The sequence below is a fragment of the Brassica rapa genome, chromosome A03, assembly GCF_000309985.2.
Source record: "Brassica rapa cultivar Chiifu-401-42 chromosome A03, CAAS_Brap_v3.01, whole genome shotgun sequence".
Classification (NCBI taxonomy): Eukaryota; Viridiplantae; Streptophyta; class Magnoliopsida; order Brassicales; family Brassicaceae; genus Brassica; species Brassica rapa.
The window spans coordinates 28,342,244-28,359,997 of record NC_024797.2 but is presented as its reverse complement, the minus strand read 5'-3'; the positions used below and the strand labels follow the sequence as shown (position 1 = coordinate 28,359,997).

General features: G+C 34.6%; 2 protein-coding genes and 1 long non-coding RNA gene across 8 annotated transcripts; 2 read left to right on the top strand and 1 right to left on the bottom strand.

The window, feature by feature from the left end:
- The first annotated feature begins 213 nt into the window (after positions 1 to 213).
- LOC117132744 lies at positions 214 to 3,568 on the top strand. The gene is made up of 2 exons (XR_004456268.1): positions 214 to 714; positions 3,384 to 3,568. It is a non-coding gene; the product is annotated as an uncharacterized LOC117132744 (long non-coding RNA).
- On the bottom strand, positions 3,183 to 6,398 carry LOC103861843 (casein kinase 1-like protein 6). Of its 3 annotated transcripts, none has more exons than XM_009139551.3 (15): positions 6,194 to 6,398; positions 5,982 to 6,090; positions 5,839 to 5,879; positions 5,631 to 5,700; positions 5,406 to 5,554; positions 5,228 to 5,323; positions 5,016 to 5,086; positions 4,880 to 4,941; positions 4,725 to 4,788; positions 4,553 to 4,637; positions 4,348 to 4,474; positions 4,167 to 4,252; positions 4,035 to 4,098; positions 3,823 to 3,962; positions 3,183 to 3,715 (listed from the first exon to the last, which is right to left on the bottom strand). In XM_009139551.3, the coding sequence occupies exons 2-15, from the start codon at positions 6,067 to 6,069 to the stop codon at positions 3,413 to 3,415; spliced, it is 1,446 nt and encodes a 481-aa protein (XP_009137799.1). In that variant the 5' UTR covers positions 6,070 to 6,090; positions 6,194 to 6,398; the 3' UTR covers positions 3,183 to 3,412. The 3 variants fall into 3 exon arrangements, with proteins under 3 accessions (XP_009137799.1, XP_033143505.1, XP_018513240.1); XM_033287614.1 differs by having other exon boundaries at positions 3,413 to 3,715; positions 5,982 to 6,103; positions 6,194 to 6,396; XM_018657724.2 differs by having other exon boundaries at positions 3,413 to 3,715; positions 5,982 to 6,082; positions 6,194 to 6,371.
- A 178-nt stretch (positions 6,399 to 6,576) lies between these two features.
- On the top strand, positions 6,577 to 11,126 carry LOC103861842 (protein CHROMATIN REMODELING 8). Of its 4 annotated transcripts, none has more exons than XM_033287610.1 (7): positions 6,577 to 6,718; positions 6,809 to 6,962; positions 7,032 to 7,502; positions 7,585 to 7,984; positions 8,213 to 9,074; positions 9,155 to 10,199; positions 10,272 to 11,113. In XM_033287610.1, exons 2-7 carry the CDS (start codon positions 6,876 to 6,878, stop codon positions 10,887 to 10,889), a joined length of 3,483 nt encoding a protein of 1,160 aa, XP_033143501.1. In that variant the 5' UTR covers positions 6,577 to 6,718; positions 6,809 to 6,875; the 3' UTR covers positions 10,890 to 11,113. The 4 variants fall into 4 exon arrangements, with proteins under 4 accessions (XP_033143501.1, XP_009137797.1, XP_009137798.1 ...); XM_009139549.3 differs by having other exon boundaries at positions 6,578 to 6,718; positions 8,210 to 9,074; XM_009139550.3 differs by having other exon boundaries at positions 6,619 to 6,718; positions 6,792 to 6,962; positions 8,210 to 9,074.
- Positions 11,127 to 17,754: the final 6,628 nt, after the last annotated feature.

Sequence of the window (17,754 nt, the reverse complement as noted above, 5' to 3'; positions counted from 1 at the left end):
AATACCACTTCTCCAAAGTCCTTTTTTTATCTCTCTTTCTGTGCTTATGTAACTCCCAAAAGTAGTGAACACACCAAAAAAATAATAAATAACTCCCAAAAGTAAAGATTATTTCCATTTAATCCTTTTATTTTGTTCTATTTCTTTGTAGATTTATTCTCTTTTTACACATTTTTTGCGTCGTGTATTACTTAATTAGGATAAGTTTACTGTTTACATAATCTCTAAGTCAATGGACAGTGCTTAGCTGAGATGAGAAGAAAGTCAGGAAAGACATTAAATGCGTTTGTATTATAGTATAGATTGATATTAAATGTTTTGGTGTCCCCAAGAATACATCAACCATTCCCTTTTTTTTTGAGCAACACATCAACCATTCCCAAATAAAATAGGGAAACTTGCTTAAACAGAACCAAAAAATAGCATGGTTATCTTTTTTAAGGATGGGTGTTCCGATATCCGTTTGGGTTCAGATCGGGTATTTCGTATTTTTGGATATTTCGATATAGGGATAAAAACCCGTTCGGGTATTTCTATACTTCGGGTCGGGTTTAGATATTTTTAATTCAGGTTCGGTTATTTTGAATCGGGTTCGGATATTTAGCTTTTAAAAGAAAAAGAAAATAATTTTTTTCATTTTTTAAGTTTCTTTTATTTAAAAATATAGATTTCACTTAACTGATTTTTTATTTTTATAGATCAAATGATTAATAGGTTTGGAGATAATATTTCAAAAACAAATATATATTAATTTGGGGATTGTTTTTAAACTTTGAATGTAATTTTTGTTAATACATAAAACAAAAAGTTTGACATGCATTTTAAATGAATATCACATCATTTTTTCCATAATTATATATATACTTATGATTTTAAACTATGTGTAACATCAATATAAATATTTAATAAAAAATGAGAGATGTAAACTAGAAATATAAGGGTAAGTATATATATTGTCGGTTATCTTCAGATTTTCATTCGGGTTCGGATATTACCCGTTCGGGTTCTGATATCCAATCTCTCCTAACTTAATACCCGTTCGGGTATTTCTACTTCGGTTCGGATTTCGGTTCGGGTTTTTCGGATCGGGTTCAGGTGTGACTTTGAGTATCGGATAAAGTGCACACCCCTAGTCTCTTTGATATAAAACCATTTTTGTCCATTTTATCTATCTTTTACCCTTTACATTTCTGAAACTTAATGAAATAAATAGTTTCAAGAATCAAAAAAACTATTAAAATATAAACAATTAATAAAACACACATATACATAAAATAGTATTTTTGTTTAGTTGAAAAAATTAATAAATAAAAAATTTAAAATATTTTCTACTAAAAGTAGAATTTATCTTCTTCAGAAAATTGGTTAGTAGAAAACGAATTTTAGATTATACAAGTTCATCTACTTTTTTAGAATGAACAATCTACCTTTAGTTAAAAATCTAAATATGGAGAATGCTAATTCTACTAATTGTAAAAATATCTACTTTTCTCCATAACGCAGTTTCTACTTTTATGAAATATTCTAAAATTCTCGGAATGCGAAATCTAAACACTACTCGTACGTCTACATGAGGTAGAACTTGCATTCTGAACTTTTGTCATTGTTCTACACAGTGTAGAAGGTGTATTTTACGGATAAGAAAACATGTTTTTTGAGAAAATTAAGGAAATTTCAAAAATATTCTAAAAATATTCTAACTTTCTTAAAAATGTGTATAGGTTGATTTACCTTGTCAAAAACGTTTTTTCCTTTTTATTAAACTTTTTTTTTAAAAAAAATCTTCTTTCTTTTTTGTTAAACCTTTTAATATTTTTTTTAATTTTAACTTTTTAAAAATGTTTGGAAAAATAAAAATAAAACTTTGTAAAACGTCTTTAATAAACTTTAATAAAAATAAATTTTATAAAAATAAAAATAAAACATATAAGAAAGTTTTTAATAAAACATTAAATAAACATTATAAAAAACGTTTTACATAGTTTTGTTTTAATAATAAATTTAAAACGTTTGTGAACTTTTATGTTTTATTAAACTTTCTAATAAAAAAAATTAAAACATTGTTTTCCTTTTTACTAAACTTTTTAAAGTCCAGTTAAGATTTTAAATTGTGTTTAATGTATTTAATTTAATTTAATTAATCAAGGGTTAGTTTTGGTATTATAAAAAAAGACTAAAATGACAACTTAATGATGGTATTATAATAAAAGCAAAATGATTTCAGAAATGGAAAGGGTAAAAAAGAGACAAAATAGACAAAAATGGTTTTATACCAAAGGGACAACCATGCTATTTTATTGTTTTGTTTTGGTAATTTTCTCTAGATTTTATAAAGTTTTCTTTCATGCAAATCATTTGCTAGTCCTAAAGACTAGGTCACTGTTGGAGATTTCATTTCCACTAAAATAACTGTAACTTGTGAGAATCCCTGGAATATATTTGACATAATTATCTAATTCTGTAAATATTTATCTGTTTGGGGAAAAAAAAACCAACAAAATCTGATCATATATCTTTCTAATAAAATGATTAAAGTGTGCATCTGAAATTTTCCATACGTTATAAAAATTATTGATTTTGTTTTTTTTTTTGGTAAAAAATTATTGATTTTGTTTGTTACTTTTTCTCACATAAATGTACAAAAAGAGAAAAAGATATGCAACTAACAAGTCTGGCACAAATTTACAGACGGGTCGCTAGTATTAAAACCCATAATAAATTTTGGGCTAACAACAATGTCCAAAAATACGTAGTTATCCAAAACATTACACAATAATTGTTTATCATTAGAGCACCATTAACCAAGAGTGCTTGCTGTTTAGACTTTTTTCTAATAAAAAAAAAGAAAGAGAAGAAGAAGAAAAAAGAGGAATGTTTAATTAAGCATCACAAGCGCCTGTTATTTGCACTATTCGCAAGTCCCATTGATACGTGGCGGTCCGCAATTGTTTTGTTTTTATTTTTTTAATTTCTTTTTTAATCAGAAAAAACTTCAAAAAAATAATAATAATTAAGCACCCCAAATGAGGTGCTAGAGTTAATGATGCTCATAGCAGCCGATAACAGAGTTAGGTCTAAATGATATGTACTTTTATTTTTTTAATCAAATGAAAGTATTTGTCAATATATTTTTAAATATTCCTTTTCATTTGGGTTAATAACTTTTTAGTTAGTTAAGAAACAAACACAAAAAAAATCAAGATATACGAGTAACAACTTGTCGTGATTACAGTACAAGAGCGTAACAATTTAATACAAAAATCCAGAGAAACGTTACATTCATAATACATGAAAAAAATGGGAGTTTCGTGGAAACGTGAGGACCAAACAACAACACACATGTAAAGAAGAATCCAATTTACAGAAAAGGAGATGATTTATAGTAACTTTCGTTTTGTTTCTTACTTCTTTCTCATTTGCGGATCGAAAGAAGCTCAAAGCTTCTGAGAGCATCATCACGTGCAGTCCTAGAAGCAGCCACTCTGTTGCGGTTAAAGGCAGAGGCTGTCTTCGACTCATATCCACTCACACCAGCTGCCGCTTGAGCTCTCTGGAAAACAGATGGTCGAACACCACCTCCACTAGAGGCCACACGGCTTGAGCCGCGGCTGTCCCCTTGTTCACCTGAAGAGCTTGGTCTACTCCCTGAGGCCACCGCTCTCCTTGAAGCACTTCCGTATCTGGAAGTGTTTCTTCCTTTCTCAGATACCATATTCTGATCCCAAAACACAAAACATATCTCAGTAACAAGAACAACTAATCTACTACACACCATCATGAGTTTGATGCCTTCATTGGTGATTATGTATATATATATGTTACCACAGCAGGTTTCATTGGTGGAGGAACATCGTCAAGAGTTCGATGCTTGGTCTGGTTTTGATGGGGAGTGGCTCCTGTAGCGTTTCTTCTCGCGAATGCTTCAACTGCACCAGAGAATCTGTCGCGGATCTCCCTCCCAACTGTAAGCAAATAGATAAGATCAGACAACTTGGTAGACATGTTTCTAACTCTTAAAAAGGAAAAATGATTACCTGAGATCCTTTCAGGTTTCTCAGCAGATGGTCCCGCAGCCACAACTGGTTTACCGGTACGATGCTGAAGGAAAAAAGAGTAGTGAGGATCAAAGTGTATAAAGAAAGAACTTTAACGACAAGTGTACTCACCCTTCCGTGAGAGCTGGACCGGGAGCTAGAACTACTCTGAGGGTGTTTCAGTGCAGTCCAGTCAAATACATAGTCAAACTGATAACCTGTGAATCAATTTTGTTCTCATAAGAGTTAAAATAACAAAGCTACGTTACTTTTATATCAAAAGAAGCAAAGTTTAGTATCTGTAAAGACAAACCTTCGCGGATAAACAAATCTCGGAACAACCTCTTTAGATACGAGTAGTCTGGTTTGTCTTCGAATCGCAAGGACCTGCAGTATTGAAAGTATGATACGAATTCTTGTGGATAGGATTTGCACAAAACCTGTTCCAAGAACAAACAATTAACTTGTGATCTAACTCCAATGAAGGGTATATAAGCCGTGTTATGTTTCCACCATACCTCTATAGGAGTTGAAACTTTCTTCTCGCTGATTCTGTCATACTTCTGTTTCTTTGTGCCAGCCTTTAGTCCCTGCCATGGGAGACTGACCACAGAAAAAATCAGACCAGAAGGTCCAGAACAAGCAAGTGTAGAGATTTACTCAGACAAAAAAAGGATCTGAATGCACAACCTTCCTCTCAGGAAATACATGAGCACATAACCAAGAGACTCCAGATCATCCCTTCGACTTTGTTCTGCCAAAAATATGCAACCAAGCAAACGTATGAAAACATGGTATACACAGCTTTGAAGTAGATGCTCAAGTGGTTGTATGAGTTTGCTTACCAACACCAAGGTGAGTGTTGACGCTAGCATACCGAGCTGTGCCGGTAAGGTTCTTGTTTTCTCTGTCATTGAGTATCTGTAAGTATTCAAGTAAGAAATATACGGACAAGCACATGAAAGCTCTCCATAAAATCACCTGTAAGGGATGTGTCTATGTGTTTGGAGATCCCTATACTTCTTTGCAAGTCCAAAATCAATGACATAGACCTACATACATATTATGATTTAGTTGAAAAAGAAAAAAGCAAAAAGTAGAAACTCATAGCAACAGTAACCAAGAGAGAGAAAAGATGGAATCTAACATAACTTAGTGGGTAACAACCCACCAAAATAGAAAGAAAAAGCAACCTGGTTTGCTTTGCGACCAAGTCCCATCAAGAAATTGTCTGGTTTTATGTCTCGGTGTAGAAATCCCCTTGAATGCATATACTCAACTCTGCTAATCTACAATTATGTTCAACAAAAATTTTAGTTGGAACTCCAAACTTCTAACACTATTTCTTCATCCTCAACAAAGTGATCTTACCAGTTGATCCGCAAGCATCAAAACAGCCTTCAAAGTGAGCTTCCTATTACAATAGTTAAACAAGTCTTCCAAACTCGGACCAAGCAGATCAATGACCATCGCATTGTAGTCTCCCTGAACCCCAAACCACTTGAGGCTGGGGATGCCAGCTTCACCACATAAAAACAAAATTTAGATGAGCTCGGTTCAATCATGTTTATCATCAAGTCAGAGATGTAAACTTACTTCCTCCTTGTAGAAGCATGTAAATCTTGGACTCATAATGAAGTTGTGGATGCTTAGTTTTCGCAGGCTCCTTCAAAAGTTTCCACAAAAATAGTAATAAAAAGATTCAATTTCAAACTAAGAATCACAGAGAAAGATCATGAAGATTAGGAAGAACAAAGAGATCTTAAATCAAATGATGAATAAAGGAGGTAGATTCGAATCATACCAGCTTAACAGCGACTTCTTCTCCGGTTTGCACACTTACTCCTGCAAAACATTTCCAATAAATCAGATTTAAATAAAAAAAAACGTAATCAAGAAATTGAATAGAGGCTGCAACAGATTAATACAAAAAAGCAATCTTTTTACCAAGAAAAAGCTCTCCAAAAGAGCCACCGCCGATCTTCCGACCAAGCTTAAACTTGCCACCGATTACATTATCCATTTTCAAGTCCATTCAGACAAGAACCCTAAACACCTGTTTCAAAATTCTGTAAGGTCTCTATATCTATGCCCCCTAACACTTGCTGCATAAAACATCCATCTGAGATCGAAAACAAGTCAACCAAACACAATCTCACCTTTCTCTCCTGCGTCAGGGAAAGGAACCATCCAATGCCGTGGAAGAAGAGTTGAATCGCCGGAAGATGTAATAAATCAGACAGAAGTTCATCAGAAAAAAAAATCGACAAAAACTACATCCCCATGTTTGAGATTTGTCACATTCCCAAAATCAAAGGTGGACGACGCCAATCGATTTCTGCAACGAAAGACATTGACCCAGTAATCATGAGAGAGAGAAAGATATGGGCCTAAAACCTTCTCACTGGGCCTGGCCCGAATAGTTCATATTTATAAATTTTCAGAAAACACGTGCGAAGTAAGGACGTAGTTTATTAAAACCTTTGGTTATGGGCTTCAAAAATGGGCTTATGTGGGCTTTTGCTAGATTATCACAAAGACGGTGATCGGTTTGACTACTTATCAGTTTATTATCACGCGGCCGGGCGAGAGAAAGGTTGCGTGAGCTCCTTTTTTGACCGACGAAGGAAGATCGAACCCTTACAATTCTCACGATTTTCTTTGGAAAATTTCCCGGAATCTGGGTTAGTTGTTTCTGAATTTCCGGGAATTTTTTTGTTATGATTGATTATTTCATGGGATTGATTGCGAGAGAAGGCTCTATGTGTATTCAGTTGATGATGCAACAAGGAGGAGGAATACAAATGCGATAAATAGTTTTATAGCTGAGAAGGTGATTCAATGGAGGAAGACGAGGATATGTTTTTGAGTAGCTTAGGGGTGACATCTGCTAATCCTGCAGATATCGAACAGACGATACTCGATGAGGTACTGCGTCTTACCTCTGTGATTTATGAAACTCTTGAATCTATATCTTATAGCATTTATCTTTGTTAGGCTACAAAGAAGCTTGATAACGATGAGAGTGTGGAGGAGCGGTTGGAAGGAAGCAATCTACTTCCATCAAGCCAGAGCGAGATTTTGAATAAACTGAGAGCTGTGAAGTTTGAGATAGACGCTGTTGCATCTACTGTTGAGCAAGCGGAGGAGGAGGATGGGTTGCAGAGTGGTTCTGTACTTCAGAATGCTCTTGCTAAAGACCGTCTTAGAAGCCTTAGGAAGAGGAAAAATGAGCTTGAAAAGGAACTCTCTGGTTTACATGGTCAGGGGGGCACTTCTGGTGGTGCTGATCGTGGTGATATACTGCGAGATTTGGTGAAGGGAGAGCCTAGTAGTCGTAAGAGGAAGTTGAAAGAGGTTCGGAAACCAAGCAAGAGAGAAGGGAAGAAGGTGAAAGTGGTGTCGTTTCATGAGGATACGGATTTTGACGCCGTTTTCGATGCTGCTTCTGCTGGTTTTGTTGAAACGGTACGTGTAGATAAAGGTTTTGATCTATTTCACCTGATTACTGTTAAGATATAGTGACTAATTTAAAGCTGGTTGTGTCTAGGAAAGAGATGAATTGGTTAGAAAAGGAATTTTAACTCCTTTTCACAAGCTCGAGGGTTTTGAACGCCGACTTCAACAACCTGGACCGTCTAACACGCGTAACCTACCTGAAGGAGAAGATGATAATGAGGACTCCAGCAGTATTGATAGAGCTGTTCAGTCAATGTCGCTGGCTGCAAAAGCTCGCCCAACGACCAAGCTACTTGATGCACAGGACTTGCCAAAGCTTGAAGCGACGCCTGTTCCTTTTAGAAGGCTAAGAAAGCTTTACAAGACTAATGATTCTTCGGATAGTGATGCAAAGAAAAGTAAAGGTGGGAAGAGCAAAAAGAAGCGGCCTTTGCCTAAGAGGAAATGGACAAAGCGGATTTCTAACGAAGACTCTAGTCTTCAAGAAAATGGTATGGTTGATTATCGATATTGTGAGCTAAATGTACATATTTACTGATTGCTGGTTGAACCTGTGAATTTAGTTGCTAGTAATTTGATTGAATGCTTTTGGAAAAGATAAGGTCGTGATATATGCAATGCTCTGAGTTGATATATTTAGCATATGCTTCTTTTTCCTCATTTGAGTCAGTGTAAAGAAAATGGTTATCATATTGATTTCCTTTGCAATGTTGCAGAAGATGGACGGAGAATCTCGGCCACGTCCAGTTGTGAGGAAGAAGAGCTAGATGATTTTGATGAGGTAGACGACAGCGAGAAATCTTCTGTACCGCTTGAAGGTGGATTAAACATTCCTGAAGGCATATTTATTAAACTTTTTGATTACCAAAGAGTTGGAGTGCAGTGGCTCTGGGAACTTCATTGCCAAAAGGCTGGTGGCATTATCGGGGACGAGATGGGTCTTGGTAAGACTGTACAGGTCTTATCTTTTCTCGGATCCTTGCATTTCAGCAAGATGTACAAACCGAGTATTGTCATATGTCCTGTCACACTCTTGCGTCAGTGGAGAAGAGAAGCACGGACATGGTACCCGGATTTTCACGTGGAAATACTCCATGACTCGGCAAAAGATTCAAATGGCAAAGGACGAGTCGATGCCTCTGAAAGCGATTATGATAGTGAAGTTTCAGTCGACGGTGATCATGAGCAAAAGTCTAAGCACACCAAGAAATGGAGTTCTTTGATAAACCGGGTTCTAAACTCTGATTCGGGGCTACTCATCACTACATATGAACAATTGAGGCTGCATGGTGAGAAGCTGCTCAATATTGAGTGGGGCTATGCAGTACTTGACGAAGGCCATCGGATCCGGAACCCAAATGCTGAAATTACTTTGGTGTGCAAACAGTTGCAGACCGTCCATCGAATTATTATGACTGGGGCACCGATCCAGAATAAACTGACAGAACTCTGGTCCTTGTTCGATTTTGTTTTCCCGGGAAAACTGGGAGTCCTACCCGTGTTTGAGGCTGAGTTCTCTGTTCCCATAACTGTGGGTGGCTACGCCAATGCGTCTCCCTTGCAAGTGTCAACAGCCTACAGGTGATTGATTACCTGGTCTTTCTTTGAATCACTTAAATATGTTCACAGTTTGTGTTCTAACAATTCTTGACAATGTACAGATGTGCGGTTGTTCTTCGTGATCTGATCATGCCATACCTCCTCCGCCGAATGAAGGCTGATGTGAACGCACACCTCACAAAAAAGACTGAACATGTTCTCTTCTGCAGCCTCACCGTGGAGCAGCGTTCTACCTACAGGGCGTTCCTTGCTAGCTCAGAGGTAGAAGATATTTTTGACGGCAACAAGAACTCTCTGTATGGGATCGATGTGATGCGTAAGATATGCAACCACCCTGATCTACTTGAGAGAGAACACTCTCACCAGAACCCAGATTATGGGAATCCAGAACGCAGCGGGAAGATGAAGGTTGTTGCGGAAGTTCTCAAGGTCTGGAAACAGCAAGGACACCGTGTACTTCTGTTCTCGCAGACTCAGCAGATGCTTGACATCCTCGAGAGCTTCTTGGTTGCAAACGAGTATAGTTACCGGAGGATGGATGGTCTTACGCCAGTGAAACAGAGGATGGCGTTGATTGATGAGTTTAACAACTCAGATGATGTGTTTGTTTTCGTTCTGACGACCAAGGTGGGTGGTTTGGGAACAAACTTGACTGGGGCGAATAGAGTCATCATCTTTGACCCGGATTGGAATCCCTCAAATGATATGCAGGCAAGGGAACGAGCTTGGCGTATAGGGCAGAAGAAGGATGTTACTGTTTACAGATTGATCACACGGGGGACAATTGAGGAGAAAGTATATCATAGACAGATATATAAACATTTTCTCACCAATAGGATTTTGAAGAATCCACAACAGAGAAGATTCTTCAAAGCTAGGGATATGAAAGATCTTTTCATCCTGAATGATGATGGTGATAGCAACGCCTCCACCGAGACCTCTAACATATTCAGTCAGCTAGCTGAAGATATAAACATCATAGGAGCTCAAACAGAGAATACAAGTACAACCGACTCCACTACACAACTTGATACTCACGATGCAGCAGAAGAACTCTCAGGAGAGAAAGATGCGGAAACCAATGGCGAGCCAGTGGATGAAGAGACAAATATCTTGAAGAGTCTCTTCGACGCACATGGAATACATGTAAGTTTGTTGATTGTTTTCCTCTTCGGAGTTAAAGTTTACTCTACTTGACTAGTTGCATCTTTTATTCAGAGTGCTGTGAATCACGACGCCATCATCAACGCAAACGACGAGGAAGAGAAGATGAGACTTGAACACCAGGCATCTCAAGTGGCGCAGAGAGCTGCGGAAGCATTGCGCCAATCGCGGATGCTGCGTAGCCGCGAAAGCATCTCAGTACCCACATGGACGGGAAGATCTGGCTGTGCAGGTGCACCTTCATCTGTACGGAGGAGATTCGGATCAACTGTGAACTCCCGGTTAACCACAGCAGACAAATCATCAGCTGTCAAGAACGGTATCAGCGCGGGTCTATCTTCAGGCAAAGCACCCTCTTCCGCAGAGCTTCTCAACAAAATCCGCGGAAGCAGAGAACAAGCCATTGGCGTTGGCCTTGAGCAGACACAGACTTCTTCGAGTTCAAGCAGCAGAGTAGGTTCGTTACAGCCAGAGGTATTGATCCGACAGATATGCAGCTTTGTACAGCGAAAAGGCGGAAGCACGGACACGAGCAGCATTGTCAACCATTTCTCGGACAGAGTTCCTGCTAAGGACGTACCGTTGTTTAAGAGTCTTTTGAAGGAGATTGCCACGCTTCGTAAGGATCCCAACGGTTCGGTGTGGGTCCTCAAATCAGAATACAAAGACTAGTCTTTGTCACAACGTGGAGATGTCTCTTCATAATTTTTGTTGACTTGATTGATCTTGCTGTACATATAGATGCCTGAGTTACACATTCATGATACGACTAAGATGTTTAGGCTTAATAACAGGCCTTAATTGAGCTTTACAAAAAAATAACCAAGCCCATTAATGTTTACTACATCGACTTGTAGCTTTCGAGAATCAACATTTATACCAATCATTAATGCCAACTCTTGTTGTATATTATGTCGTTCTTCATCCTTTGTTGTCTTGTCATTATCAAATCATTGGGCCTGATCTCTACTTATCTCAGGCCCACTTTGCAACGTGGAATCTTTCGAAGTGTGTGGAGGATATCATTTCTGGTGCTGCTGCACACATCAATGTGTCCCGAGAAGGCTATTGGTTGGAGATGAAGTCATGAAGAAGCATCAATGGCAGGTCTTGTTAGTCCACGTATTCAATAATCCGAAACCTCTAGATTCATATTTTCTGTGAAACAAAAGCTTATAATTTACTCATCATTGTTTTTTCTGTGGACAAACTTTACGTAATTGGGTATCTTTATTTGCTAAAGCTAAGGAATATGCTTTAAATTTCAAGATCTTCGACTCTTTTTTCCTCCTTGATCGTCGTATAAGATAACCTAGTTTAGTAACGCTTAGTCGCCAGTTTATTATTTTTCTTTGTGTGGGGGATATTTCGGATGGATCTGGACACGGTTATGTCATAATCTTGTAATAAAGCTATATACTAGTTTATTGTGTTTCCTTGTGTGCTTAAGATTCGTGTGTCATTCTGTTAGTTATTAGTTATGCAAAATAGTTATGTTATTTTCATGGTCGAGACTTATTTCTTTTTTTTTTTTTTTTTTGTTCAAAAGTCGAGACTTATTTCTTATTGCATGTTATTGTGACAAGAGTTTGGAGACAGACATATATATATATATATATATATATATATATATGATTTTGAATTTTGTGTAACTGGTGACGTTAAAGTGATTGAATTTTCAATCTAATGGGATACGAATGGAATAGCTGTATGTATTGGTCCCATTGATTGTAATGGCTTTAGAGATACACATATATATCATTGTATATATTGATAAAAGTAACCCCGACCTCGAGAGATTGAGTAAATTTCTATATCAAGAAAATGAAAAAAGTTTAAAACAAGAAAAGATTCTTTAGCGGTCCCATTGAGGTTGAAGTTCGAAAAGCTAAAATAAGATTTAAGAAGTGATCTCTCTTTTATTTGTCTTTTTAAAAACTTTATTAGATGTCTTCTTTTACTTTACCTATGTCTCTTCGGTTGGTCTACTATAGCTTTCAAATGCTATAGGCTTAGGCGAAGGGAACACACAAATATACATACATAAATATTAGAGATATATAAAGAGTGGTGTATAGAATTGTATAGCTAGGGCTAGCTCTTGTACTTTTATATAGGAGTAGATGCTTAGGACTATTGATGCATGGACCCGAACCATCCACGTAGTATCATTTCTCTCTCTGGATGGTGATGATATATATATATGAGTTTTATCTTTTTATACAGTTGGAACACTAGACAAACATGAGCCAATTATTGATATGTAACAGTCATACAAATTTAACTTTTACTTATTTATGAGACAAACGAGAATACATCCAATGAACGGGGTTCATCAAGATTTTTTTTCAGGAAATCCCGTTTCCGACGGATTCCCGACGGTCTTTTTCTGTCGGAGACAGCCTATTTTCTTGTAGTGAAACATCTTCCATATGATAATTGTTTGTAGACGATTGATTGATGCTACAATGTTTTGAGATTGTTGAAATCATTCATAAATAACTGTTTTACGTGAATTTTAAACATGTTTTGTGGTACTTTGTTATAGACCATGAGTTTTCTTAATTCACATTTTCCAACTTTTCTAAACACTTTTTCCGTGAATAAGTTGATTCATACTCCTTAATTTAATTCATGTCCATCTAATTTTCCTTAATCATATGTATTTTTGAAACATATCTAAGTTAATACACAACTACTAACATTATGGATATAAGTTTTGGATTACTATTTTTTTTGCTAAAATAAGTTTTGGATTACTATTTTTTTTGCTAAAATAAGTTTTGGATTACTGCATGAATCTAGTACAAATTTCCGCGTATGCATGCATCGATTCAAATTCATCATCCTTAAAATTAATTAAATTTTAGCTTCGAAAAAATAACTATAGTCTGTTAGAATACCGCATACATATGAGATGAAATATGATACTGTACATGGTGCAGTTATTTGGCTAAAATGAAACCTTGTGAAAATTAGTGAAGACAAACAAAAATCAGTTCATATGATTATGATGGAGAACCTGAAAATCAAAATCGACCACCAATATTTATTTATAGTTATACTATTCTTAATTGTTATCGTAAAGGAAATGAATGAGTCCATTAGAATTGCGGCGGCGAAAATAAAATAAATTTTAATTTTAATCAATCATAAGCCCAAAGTTCTCTGTCACACGCTTCTTCAACCTCCCCCAATCAAACTGCCCCTCTGTGATCAACACTACTGTTTCCCCTCTGCATCTCTCTCTCTCTTTCAATTTATATGTTTTTTATATACAGATTAGTGTATACTGGAGTATTATATTATATATATATATATATATTTTTTTTTAAAGATGAAACTCTTCTTTTTTTTACTGAGATAACTTTTTTTGGGTGTAATCTCTAAACTCTTGTTTCCCAGTATAAACGAATCTTTAAACTACATAATAATGCTTGTATATAATATATACATCGAAACATATGCTTACACTGACTTCAAACACATCTTTTGTGTGAATAAGAATAACGCACGTTATCCAGGTGTCGGGACTAGAAGCATTCCAAGCTGCACGTCTGTTTGATTATCTGATAATCATCACTAATCTAAAAATGATTGACATATACAAACAATGTATATGTACATGTATATCTATATTATTATTACATATGGGATATCTTTTCGCAGTGTAAATATAGAGAAACCCCTAAATGTCAAAAGGAAAAAAAAGTTTTAGCATTTTTTGTCATACATTGATTCATTCTTTTTCTGGGGTTGAGGTCATCTTAAATTCATGATCAACTCACATCATTGTTACGATTTTTCTTTTGAAAATGTTACTATTTGTTTTTGAAAATATATATGATCAGAGAATTTGAAACGAAACGAAGATTAACTTGTTCGTTGGAGATAATATTGTATCCATGAAAAGAGTTTGCTGAAGGTATCCATCATCAGTTAATTTTTGTTTGTTATTAACGTCACATTGACTGCTAGAATATTATTGCATTGTTGTCTTGTTGATGTTTGACGCAATAATATTTGATTAATCCTCCTTGATAAAACAGATTTTTAATAAAACTAACATCCAGACAAATTTTAATGTTTAGACTCTTAAGAATATATATTCCAGTTCATTGAACATGTAGGCTCATTTCAAAAATGTATAATATATATATATAACTACCTTTATATCATCTACATATTCGTGTTAATGTTTATCTGATAGGTTAAATCATGAGTATATATTTTTCAAAAAAAAATCATGAAAATGTATATCTGAGAAAAATATAACAAATAAGGAAAAAGTGGCTTTCCATTGAGAGGGAAAAGTAGATACTATTTGGTGATCCATAAAATATATGATGTCTCACTTTATTCTGACAACGAAATAAAGTATATTTTTTGTTTAAATGAAATAATGCCAAAAGAAAGCAATGAAATCAGTTATTCGTATATAATACATATATTTGAAATAATTTATATTAAAATTTAATATATTAATTAGACTTATTCTTAGGTTCATCCCCTAGGTTGAACCTCTAGGTTCACCAACCAATAGGATTGTTTTATTTTATATTTAATATCTTTTAAAAAAGGAAACAAAATATTATCAAATTATATTATATTTTTAAAATTAAAAAGTAAAAAAAAATAGTAATAATTACAAAAAAAAATATTTTATGTCGCCAGCATAACATTAAACCCTAAAGCCTAAATTCTAATCCCTAAACCCTTAATCCTAAACCCTAAACCCTTGGATAAACCCTAAACTCTAGGATAAATCCTAAACTTTAAATCAAAATCACTATACACTAAAACATTCAAGCATTTAGGGTTTAGGGTTTTAGTGTTTTTTATTTAGAGTTTAGGATTTATCCAAGGGTTTAGGGTTTACCCAAGGGTTTAGAGTTTACCCAAGGGTTTAGGATTTACCCAAGGGTTTAGGGTTTATCCAAGGGTTTAGGGTTTAAGATTTAGGGTTTAGGGATTAGGATTTAAGGTTTAGTGTTTTGTTGAGAACATTAAAAATATTTTTTTTTAATTCTTTTTTCTGTAACTATTATCTTTTTTTACTTTTTAATTTTAAAAACATAATATAATTTGAGAATATTTTTCCATTTTTAAAAGATATCGAATTTAAAATAATGAAATCCTATTGGTTGGTGAACCTAGAGGTTCACCCTAGGGGGTGAACCCAAGAACGACTCTATTAATTATACACACAATTTCACTATGTAATTCCCCCCCCCCCCCTCCAGTTTTTGTGAAAGTTCCTATGTGTTTTTAAGTTCTTACATTTTTTTTGTCACAAAAGTTCTTACATATAAACTTGTTTCTAAGTTAAAATTTTGCTACAAAGATTATCGCAGAGATCAGATTTATAAGACAGGACATGCACCAACATTTTATATCAACGAGCTGTCTCGTATATATTCATAGTTTCATATACGATATGTATGGTGGATATATACAAAACAAATTTTAAAATATATAATGATAAAAAAACTTGTAGTCAAATATCCTGACAGTAAAAGAGCATGTCCACAATTATTAATAATTTTAATAAATAAAAAAAATTCAAAACTATCTAAAAATAATCATACAAACGTGATCGGGTGGTAAGGCGGAAAACTGCTAACACCCAAATATAAAATCTACCTGTTTAAATTTATCCGCATGATATGAATAATTTTTATTACGAGCAACCGAGTTTAACCGGTGCGGTAAACAAATCCAAAAAAAATTAATCAGTTGGGTGTGGTAAACAAATTAAAAAAAAAATTAATCAGTTGGGACTAGGTAGGCCGAAAATCCCGAAGGTTACCCAAAAACAAAAACTACCTAAAAACACGTCAATCATGAATACTTTGGTAATACACAAACATTTTATGTTGTTATCATCGTTTAGTTTAATCATACTATATTCTTATAAGAACACATATATATATAACGTAAACTGCCAATAAAAAATAAATAAAAGTATAGGGATTCAGTGCATTATGAGATTGATTGATATATATGCCAATCACAATCGAGACTATAAGATGCTTATAACTTGTAGATAACAATTTCCCACGTTTCTATGTTATATCATTTCGAATCTTTTGGTGTCAATTATACAAATTTCATCTATATTCTTTTCTTTGATTTTCAAGTATTTTATTTATTTGCAACTACTAATATGCTAAGTTGAGATAAATATTAGATTAAGCCTTGTCTAGTGACTCGTAATATATCCGGATAATAAGTGTCTCATTTTTTTCCTTACTGCGATTTATTATTGCAGAATCGTGTTTTAGATAAACCTACGTGTTAGGGCGATAAAATTGTGGGAAAATTGGCAATATAGAACAACTAAACTAAGGTATATAAAAATTATATCGCCTTAGAAGAAAATCAATTTTTGTCACTTTTGGACATTCAATACCTTTTTGTATATAAAAATTCATTTAAAATTTTCAGAATATAAGAAAATCTAAAAAATTGTATATTTGATGTAGATAAGAACCTGCATATAAGAAAAATAAATTTAGATTCAAAAAATGTTTGAATAGTTATTTCAAAAATGGAGTAAAGGTGTTAGAAAATCAGATTTACCAACTACGGATGTTTAGAATATATAATATAACAAAGACATAATAATCAACAAGTCGTAGAATGCATAATACACCGAAAACATTAACAACTACTAGGAAAGAATATAAAATCCTCATTCACTCTATGCTCTACATAACTGGTAGATTTGATGCGCTACAAAAACTAATTAATCTACTAAAGTAGAAAATGCATTATTCAAATTGTCTTCTTGTCTACACTGGTGGTGTACAATATTCTACCAGACCTTCTAATTTCTAAACAGATATAATGCAAATTCTACCTAATAAAATTACAAAACCCGACAATGTAGCCAAAAACGGTTAGGAAATATTCAGTAAATTATTTAAATATTTTTTATTTTATTTTTTAATTGTTTTTCCTAAAATCTAGTCTTCTTCTTTAACATACTACGATTTCTGATATTCAACGTGGAAGTTCTTCTTTATTTTTTAGTTCTTCCAAACTTTTGACATTCTAAAATATGAAGATTAACATATATGCTTCATGTGGTTTATGGAAATCGTCGATGAACAATGGATGGGGATTTCTTGTTGATGAAGAAAAAGAAGGCAGGTTACTTACTTTGGACACAAGTTCAAGCTTTGAAAACCTAAAGGTTATGGTGTGTGAAGACTTTGGAATTGATGTAAACATGGTCAATATAGAGCTGAGTTATTTACCTTCCGATTTGATCACCAACATCTACTCACCACCTGCTATCATCACCAGTGATCGGCAAGTTAGAAATTTTCTTACATAAGTAAAGAACTAAGCTTTGACGCAGTTGTGTGTGAGTACTCAAGCCTCAAACATAGTGGAAGAAGGTACTGAGTCGCAGATTTGTCATGATTATTAAGATTTTTTTGTGATTTATAAGGTTTGTGTGGATTTATTGGGTTGAGATCGTTTGTCATACTTTAGTGGCATTTAGGGCATAGATAAGGTTTCAAATGGT